This window comes from Erinaceus europaeus, chromosome 7 (assembly GCF_950295315.1).
Source record: "Erinaceus europaeus chromosome 7, mEriEur2.1, whole genome shotgun sequence".
Taxonomy (NCBI): domain Eukaryota; kingdom Metazoa; phylum Chordata; class Mammalia; order Eulipotyphla; family Erinaceidae; genus Erinaceus; species Erinaceus europaeus.
Window position 1 is genome coordinate 70,814,918 of NC_080168.1, and position 9,561 is coordinate 70,824,478.

A 9,561-nucleotide genomic window follows, 5' to 3' on the forward strand; every position below is an offset into this window, starting at 1 on the left:
GTTTGAGCCCCCGGCTCCCCACCTGCAGGGGAGTTGCTTCACAGGCAGTGAAGTAGGTCAGGTCTGCAGGTGTCTGTCTTTCTCTCCCCCTCTCTGTCTTCCCCTCCTCTCTCCATTTCTCTCTGTCCTATCCAACAACAACAACATCAATAACAACAACAATAATAACTACAACAATAAAATAACAGGGCAACAAAAGGAAATAAATAAATATAAAAAAGTAAAAGTAAAATTAATTAATTAAATGAAAGGTTAGGATTCACACAAATATGTTAAGGAGTGATATGACAGAGAAATCAGTGTCCATGCTCTGACTAACCTGAATGAGTACAATCTGAGAGAGAAGGCAACTTGCTTCTACTTTACAAATGTGCAATTAAGCACTTGCACATAGAGACATCGGAAAAAAAAAAAAACTGCTAAGCCCAAGATGTGGCAATCTACAGTATCACATATGCCAAATTGATGTTCTGGTTCTCTCCCTGTCTTTCTCATTAATCAACTTAAAAAACTAAAATTAAAAAACTCCTGTCCTTAGAGGAGAGCCTCAAAGACTATGAGGAGTTACTCAGTCTCCATTAAAGAAAATAATCTAGCTTGCTTTTGTTCAACAATTCGATCTCATCTGGAAAACTAAAACAGTCTAATCACACCCCAAATATTTCGGTTTAAATAGTGTGGATTTTTGCCGGACTCTTCTAAGCCACAGAGAATTAGTAAAGTACAATATTAAGCTAACACCACACAGGGGAGGGAGGATGCTGGGCGTGATTTTTTTTTTTTAATAGGCATGGAAAGGCTGGGAAAACACCATAATGGTTCTGCAAAAGATCCCAGGTTGAATCCCCAGCACCACCATAAGTCAATGCTGAGCTGTGCTCTGGTGCTCCCTCTCCCTCTGTCTGTTTCTCCTCATTAAAATAAATAAAATATTTTAAAATAAAATAGGTATGGAATCCTACATCCCAATAGCAAATCAACATAATGGTCTTTTGTTTTGTTTTGTTTTTTCTTCTTTTGCTAACCTCATGAAGAATAGTGATACCTCAACTGGGCATAAATCCAGACTTTTATGGCCACAGAGCTGCAACTTCATTTTCTCTAACTATATTGTCATTTCATATCTCAACTGTGTTATAAAAGTTCCACACTGGGTGTGAACTTTGTGCTCCAGTATGTCAAATAGTATTTCCAAACTACCTTCAGGTGGGGAAACCATACTCATACAAATCTAAGAACAGTTTGTTTGTTACCAGAACACTGCTTAGTTCTGGCTGATGGTGGTGCTAAGGATTGAACCTGGGACTTCTGAGCCTCGGGCATGAAAGTCTTTTTGCCTTACCATTATGCTGATTCCACCATCTTCATGGGAATTGATTTTTTTTAACCAATTCTGAAACTCACAGGAAACAGCCTGCTGCAACCACAGGCAGACAAGAACTGTCTAAACTCCTAAGAAAAAGGCTCCAAGGTCATGGAAAAACAGACTTCTTATGGGGGTTAGGAGGGCCTTAGGTCTTTCATAAGCTTCAGCAAAATGCAATGCATATTTCACACTAACAGCTGACAGGAAGATCTACCTGGGCCCACTAGTCTATCCATTCTCTTTGAAAGTAAGGAAGTGTGTGGAAAACAAATTGAAGGAGAGATTAGGAATCACCCCCTGGGTCTGATCATCTCTGACTCCACCATGGGAGATGCTTCTAAAACCAGCCAGCCTGTGAGCTGGTCTCCCCCACCTTGAAGAGCAAATGGGAAACAAGGCATTCAGAAGGTTCATTTCACAAGAGATGTAGGCCTTCACTGGTGTGATCATTTGGTAGGGGTAGGGGGGAGGTTTTTTGTTCTGTTTTGTTTTGTTTTTGTTTCATAATGAAGGAGTTCCAAGGCTTATGATGAAAGATATTCAAAGTCAAAACCTTTTATTACTATTAGGAGTCATGTGTGTGCAAAGCTGCCCAGAGCCACCCAGAGGAGGTTATGGCTACTATGAAATTAATGTAAGGACTTCATGCACATCCACATCCCAGGAGAAAACCAAAGAGGAACTAGTGTGTTCCCTATGAGGTATCAATATCTTCATGCTCCATGTCAAGGAGCAAAGATTTACTTCTAAAACTAAAAGACACTTGGGTCTCTCAGTTGGTGGGGAGGGCATCTGATCACCTTTCCAATTTTCTCAAAACAACAGACAATTCTCTAAGAGCTGATGTGGACATTAACTAGCAGTGCCCACCAGGAGAAGACAGGGAATGTTATCTCACCAAACCATCTGACAGGTCTGTAGAACATCCCAAATAAAAGCCACAATGCCAATCACTCTTGCTAGAGCATCTGCCCATTTCCTTGTACATGAGAGCAGTCTGTGTCCATGAATTCATTCCTCAGGGCACCCTGGACATTGTAACAATTCTATCTCCACTTCCAATCAGCAACCATTACCCAACTTGCCCACAGACAAGTGGACTCCAAGGCTTATTTCCATCAATAGCTGTGCAAACCTCTTGACTTCAAGGCAGCTGGGATTTCTGGTGCATTTTTATAGAACTTTACTCTCAATAATAACTAGAAGATGGCCCCCAAATCAAATTCCACAGCTCCCCATGAGTATAACGAAAAGCAGGAGAGTCAATGAGAACCAGGGGAGCAGAGATGTGGAAGGTGGATACCTCCCCACAACCAGGACCACTGACCCAAATTGCTGTCAGAAGCACACAGCTTCTTCCACTAAGGCACTTGCGTTCTGACAGGCATATGACAGATTTGGGAAGGGGGTAAGTGACAAGGTCTTCATCTAGTTTCTTTCTCCTGGCATCAGCAACATAGCTGTGGTTCCTATTCCTTGACCTATGAAGTCAGTGGGTTATTATTGAATGGCTATTCTAAGCCATGTCTCTGTGCTGTGTACTGAGTGTATAAAGGATGACTGAGCCAGAGCCTAGGCCTCAGACCCCCTTCAAGGGCTCACTCTGATGGGAGGAGGGATAAATCAAAAAAGAGGGAGAAAAAAACTATATCAGCACGGTGAAAGGAGTGAGGAGGGGCATATTCAGGGCATGGCCCAGTGATATTCATATGGGTTTGGGTTCCAGAACCAGTGGACCCTCCTGGGAGAAAGGAGTAAGTGGTCCACACTCTAGAATGTTCCCAGCCAGGGCAGATTTCATCACCTGAAGCTACTCCTCATATCTATGCCAGCTCCCTGGGAAATGAAGAGCTCAAAAGAACCACTAGCTGCTGAGAGTGTCACCTTGAGGAAATCCAAGGCAAGGAGAACCCCGCCCCCCAATGTGTGGATCACAGCCCTGACCCCACACATACAGAGAGGCCACTGCTATAAGGACAGAAGGACCTGATGGCCCACCAAGAGATACCCACAAGATGCCACCTCCTCCCAATAAGATTGTAAATCCTTGCCATCCCCAGTCCCATTTTCTCCTGGGAACTGAAGCCTATTAACCTCAGACAGATACCCTGAATCAGAGCCAGGCAAGGGGCTCCAGCTCCTCTGAATTTGCTCAGCACACCCCACCCACCCACCATATTACCTGTTTCCATCAATGAGCAGCCAAGAGGGTCAAATTCAGTGCTGGAGACCAAGCAGAGAGGAAAGGAAAGAATAAGGGCAAGAAGGAAGAAGAGGGAGGGAGAGGATGTGCCCATCACTCAAACTGGGACCTTGGGGGTTGGATGACAGTGGACTGTCTGCTGGAGGCAGGTTATCCTCAAACCCAAAGGACCACAAGGGCCTGAGAAGCAATGAGGTCAGATCCTGGTGCCACCATCAGGCAGTAGCCTTGCCCAGTTGCCTCCAGTTTCTATGCCAGCCTCCTGGGATCAGATGTCCTCAGAGGTCAAAGCTTCTCCTGGTCCACTAGAAAAGCTTCCTTGGTCAGTTCCTGAGACTCCAGACTCAGGAAGAAGTAGTGGTCAGCCCTAGCACTCTGTCAGAGAAAGGCACCACTAACCCAAAGTTGGCCCAGCTCCTGAGAGGCCTCTTAGAGGGCCTGTCTCCAAGGCCATTGCAAGGTCAGTGTTCAGGGGAGTGAGGGGTGAGGGGGAATGGCATGCAGACTCCCGCCCCTTCCCGTGCCCTGTAGCTTCAAAGCCCCTTAACAGAGCTGCATTCTTCAGAGGACAAGAATGTGTGTGCCCACTGCAGACAGGGGCCTGGCAAAAGGCTTTCCAAAATAGACCACCCCCCCCATAAAAAAAAAACCTCCCTGGTCGCCCAGAGAAGTCACACCAGGAATCATTTCAGAGAGCCCACTGAAAATCAGTCCCTCTTCTGCAGGGACCCAAGTCCCTCTAGAAAGTCACCAAGGAAATGACCAAGTGACAAGGCCAGTCCTTTCTCAAGATGCTGGAGTAATCCTGAACCCTGCAAGCAGCCTCTTTGTGAACTAGTCCACAGAGAGGTACACAATACAGCAGTGTGAGTGTGTGTGTGTGTGTGTGAGTGTGTGCAAACTCTGCAAAGAAGTTTTTTTTAACTATCTTTAAAAACATCACAGTCTATGCTATTTCTCCCATCCCCCACTTACTCCCCCCTCCAATACAACTCCCACCTAACAACTGCTGGCTTCCAACTGGGCAGTATGGTCAGCCCAGTTGGGGTGCGCTTGGGGTGCACTTGGTGGGGGGGGGGAGGTCCTAAGGAGCAGGCTCCCTGATCAGACCTCCCAGGAGCACCTGCATAGTTCAGGCCCAAAGCTCAGTTTTTCTCTTGTTCTAGAGTACCGTGCCCTTGGCTGATTTTCTGCTCACTTTTCCCCCATGGAGCAGGTGCTTGGAGGAAGGGGGGGGGGGGTGCTAGGAAGAGGAAGGAGAAGGGAAAGAGAAAAGAGGAGGAAAGGGAGGGGAGGGGAAAGAGACAGAAGAAAGGCTGGGTGTCATTGTCGCAGCCCTTTATCCAGAGACACAACTCCCCAAGTTCTCCGCACCGCGGGTTCCACTGGGAAGCACAAAGGGCTCCTCAAGATGCCACGAAGTTATCCCCGGACAGCTGGGGCCAGGACGATAGTGGGCTCCCCGCCCCCCTGCGCCGGCTGCAGTGTCCCCGCAGCTGCAGTCACCTGCGGAGGTGAGGGCGGAGCGGTCGCTCTGCAGCTCCAGGATGGGCAGGAAAGTCACCTCCTGTCGCCACCAAGTGGGAGGCCGCCCCGCCCCCTCCCCAGAACCGCTGGTTTCTGGAGGGTCGGGAGAGGAAGTGTGGGTGCAGCCCGGGTAGTGGGAGGTGGCGCAGGGCTGGGGGTGCAGCCGTGGGGGGAGCTTCGAGCCGGGGCGCCAGGTTTGACGCTACCGCAGCCCCGCCCGGCCCCGCGCCCCGGGGTCCTAGCGCCCGCAACCCAAACCGGGCGGGGCAGCCCAGATCCCGCCCTGCGGCACTACTGTCACGAAGGGGGCGACGCAGAGCCAATGCACCCTCTCCCCATCCCAATTCTCGCCGCCCCTTCTCCCCTCCCATCCCGCCTGGATAAGTGAGTGGCACTTGGGTGCCCTCCACCCCACCGGCTCCCTCCCCCAAGCGGCCCAGCTTCCCCCTTGCCCACTCCGCACCCGGGGCCTCCACTCGCTGCTCTCCCCGCCCCTCACGCCCCTGCCCACCCGGCAGGCCCCGCCAGCCCCCGAAGCAGAGATGTCACTTCCTTGGCTACACCTTTCCGCAACCTCCAGGGTGGGGGAGGGGCGGTGGACGCGGGCTGGGTTTTGGTTTTAGGGTCTCCGTTCCACCTTCCTCCTCGGCGACCTCACAATGCGCCCCTCGGGGTGCTACCACCCTCGCGGGGCCCCGCACCCCTACTCCCACTATCGTCCTCGCTCCCGGCGGAGTTGCTGGGTATCTGCGGCCCGCGCGGCGCGTGGCAGAGCCCCCCGGGGAGGTGAAGGCACTGAGAATTAATAAAGCTGAGGCCGGCCCGGGGTCGCAGGCGCGGGAGTGTCAGGTGGGAAGCTCGCATGGTCGCCCCATTACCCCCGCCTGGGCCCGACCGTGCGGTGCCCGGAACTCGGGGTGCCCTCCAGGAGATTGGGTTCGGGTCAGCCATGCAATCAGGCAGCCCGGCCCGCTGCCACGCACCCCGCAGCGCCCCGCAGCGTCCGGCTCCCCCCATGGGCAGGCGGGGGCCGACAGCGAGCCCAATGCAGCAAGCTCCGCTGGGGGCAGCGCCTAACAATGGCAGGCCTCCCCCACCGCGCCTCCGCGGCCCTTTGCCCCCACCCTTTCCCTGCGGCTCGGGGAGCCACAACCTAGCACCCCACACCCGTCTGAGAGTGTCCACAGAAGAGCAGAGTTCCACGCGGGGCGGTGAATGTCAGGAGTCCGACACCCCCCCCCCAGCCTGTTCCCGGGCACTCCCGCAAGCGGTGCCACCTGGCCACCTACCGCGGCTGTCAGCCCCGTAAGTGCACACTCGGGCACAGGAAGGGGCAGTGGCCAGGGCGTCCCACGCGCAGTCTGCCCAGAGCCAGCGCGCCGGGCACCCGCAAGGCGCACCTAGCCCGCAGGAGGAGCCCGCAACCGGCGCCCTTAGGACCGCGCGGAGCCCGGGGCCGGGGACCGAGCCGGCACCTGCCGCGGAGACGCGGGAAGTCGAGGAGGCCCGGGAGGCCGTGGCCCCGCACCCGCGCACCCCCGCCCCGCGTCTGCGCCCCCGGTGAGCCCGCCTTGCTCCAGCACCGCCACACTTCACGCAAAGTTTAGTCCTAGCTCTACCGCCACCCTTGCCACTGCGGTTTCGGGAAGCAGGAAAGGGGGTGCGGGTTCAGCTGGGAAAGAGCAAGGCTGAGCGCTGGGGCTTCCAAAAGGTCAGAAACCTTGGGGAGGCGGCCAGGGAACTGTGCACTAGTCTGGGCTTGTGCTCAGCGGCAACTAAAGTGTGTGGGGGGGTATGAGGCGCCCACTCTCTGGGACCACCCCCTACCTAGACACTCCACCCCTGAGGCACCGTCTCCAACCGCGGTTCCCCCACAGCCGCGGTAGTTAGCCTGCTGTGCGCTCCCCACATCTGGTATGAGAGTCACCACCCCCCAGAAATTTCTCTGTACCGGCCAGGGCGCCCCACGCCTGGTTTAAGTGTTTAAGGTGGGTCCGCTCCGAAGTTAATTCCTTCTAAGAATCTGCTTGCCCAAACCGGCCTTTTATTTGGGGGGGGGGGGCGCCTGGGATAAAAGAACTCCCCCCTCCAATCAGAAGGGTGCAGGCAGGCTTCGAGGTGGGGGTACATGCAGGGACTGAGTCAGCCCCCTGGTCTGCAGCACTCGGTGCTGAGTCACAAATGCCCTCCTTGGGGAGAATGAGCTCTCGGGATGTCCTCTAAGCGGAACCGGCCGCGTGTCCCAGAGCGCACGGTCACCCCAACCACAGAGAAGGACCGCCGCACGGAAATCGCAGAGCCCAAGGCTATCACCGCCCGAACGCCCCAGCGGACATCCGCCCAGTCCCGATCTTCTCCCAATGCCTGCAGCTCTGCCACCGCAGAGCAGATCACAGACAGGACTTCAGCTCTGCTCCCAAAGGAGCCATCAACCTGCGACCCTTGCGGGCTGGGCTTTCTGACCCTGTGGGGTGGGAATAAGCCAGACGCTCCTTTTACCAGTCGAGCTGTACGCTTTTGCGAGGAATAAAAGCCAGGGGTGGGGGTGGGGTGGGGGAACTTCCTTCGGTTGTAGAGAGCCCCTACAGCCTGCGGGAAAACTGGAGACCACCGGCACCTCGGGAGAGAAAACGCATTTTTAAGTTCTGGGGAGTTAATTATCAAAGCTCTAAACTATGGGAATGAATCCCTTCAAATGAAGAACTTCGGGAACCCCATCTGCAGCCATGGAGCTAATGCGGAAGAACTTGGGGGTGGCTTCTGCTGTGGTGTTGATAAACTATGACTTAGAAAAACCAAAAAAAAAAAAAAAAAAAAAAAAGGAAGAAAGAAAAGGAAAAGGGAAAAAGGGGAGTCTTTTAACGTAGTCTTGCATCTGTGCCAACCGCAATTCTGCAATTCCGGAGGAGGCTCTCTCTCTCTCTCTCTCTCTCCCTCCTCTCTCTCCTCTCTCTCTCAGACAGGCACTGAGGAAAGAAGCGACCCCCACACCCGCGCCCAGTACCATGCTCCCCGGGGCGGCCGGGCGCTCAGGGGTTAAAAAGGCATACCCACCGAATCTACTGTGGTCTTTTCGGGTCCCGTGGATCGTCCCGTTGGGGAAGATTTCTAAGTGGAATCCAGTCCTGCAGTAAAGCTGCCGCCGCCGGAGAATCCCCTTTAAATGGTCCAGGTCCGTGACCGCGGGTCCCCTGGGCAGCCCCCCGGCTTCCGACTGCCCCAGGTGGTCACTCAGCAAGACCGGGCTGTCCACCGGCAGCACCGGCACGTTCCCAAAAGGCGCCGCGTCCTGCACGCCAAAATAGTTCCCAACTTCTCCGAGGGGAGCCATAGGGGGCCGCGGCTGCGGGAAGCCCGGGGTGAACAATGCTGACGGCGCCGACCCGGGAGGCGGCCGGCCGGGTGGGTCCCACTGTCCTGGCGCTCCCTCGCTGCGGCTGCAACCCGGGGATGGGGGCGGGGGTGGGGTGGGGGGGGTCCTGCTCTTCAATCCATGAAACGCACAGAATGAAGAATCACGGTAAAAGTAGTCTGCGGGTTCGCTGGCACAGGTTCAAGGTCACAGCGCCGCGAGTCGGAGCCGCCAGCACTTTCTACTCACGCGGGCATCCTGATAAACATGTCTCGGCGTCGCTGGAGATGCGAGGTCCCGGCGCTCGGCAGGCGGCGAGCTCTTCATCCCATCCGGCCGGCGGGAGCGGAGGACCTAGGCACCGAGAGAAAGCGAGCAATCCGGACTTTCCCCATCGGGCGTGCGACGGGAATGACCATAGCAACTTAAATGCCTAGGCGTTATTATAGGGATTTTTTTTTTTTTTGGTAGGATGCACGGGCTACGTCAGAATGCACGGATCCCGAGTCCACGGAGGCATGCGCCGTCTCCACTCGAGCCGACTGCAGGCATCAGCAGGAATCCTTCCAAGGGGAGGAAAAAACCTCTCGCGCCGGCCGAGTGCTCCTCCTGGTCCCCCACCCCTCCAAAAAAAAAAAAAAAAAAAGAAGAAGAAGAAGAAGAAAGAAAGAAAAAGAAAATCAAACCCCAAGGCCCCGGGAGGAAATAAACTTTAGGCGTCTAGGGAGGCTGAGGTCCGGAGTCCGCGGGAGCCTGGGCTGAGATCCGCAGGCTGGCGGGGCGAGCGCAGCCGCGGCCCGGAGGGAGCGAGGGAGCTCGCGTGCGGCCGGGCTGCCGCGAACAGGTGTCGCCGCGCGGCTGCAGCGGAGGCCGGGAGCGCTCCTCCTCGCTGCGCAGCCCCGCCGGCGCGCAGAGTGGCGCAGCAGCGGCATTGGGCCGGGTTTAAGGCGGCGCGCCGGGCGCCCCGGCTCCCCGCGGTCCTAGCGCCCGCCCGCTGCCCAACGCCCCCGTCGCGCTGCGGCAGGCCGAGAGCCGCGTGCCCGCCTGTGCCCGGGGCGCGCATCTCCCGCATGCTGGAAAAGGGCGGCCCTGCAGTCCATGGCTGATGCGGCC

General features: G+C 55.3%; 1 protein-coding gene across 1 annotated transcript in view; it reads right to left on the reverse strand.

Moving 5' to 3' along the window:
- Positions 1 to 9,333, reverse strand: part of FGF9 (fibroblast growth factor 9) — a 47,981-nt gene extending 38,648 nt beyond the window's left edge. Inside the window, exon 1 of the mRNA XM_007529477.3 lies at positions 8,151 to 9,333. Within this exon, the coding sequence (XP_007529539.1) occupies positions 8,151 to 8,427 (277 nt within the window). The 5' untranslated portion in view covers positions 8,428 to 9,333. The remainder of the gene's footprint in view (positions 1 to 8,150) is intronic.
- Positions 9,334 to 9,561: the final 228 nt, after the last annotated feature.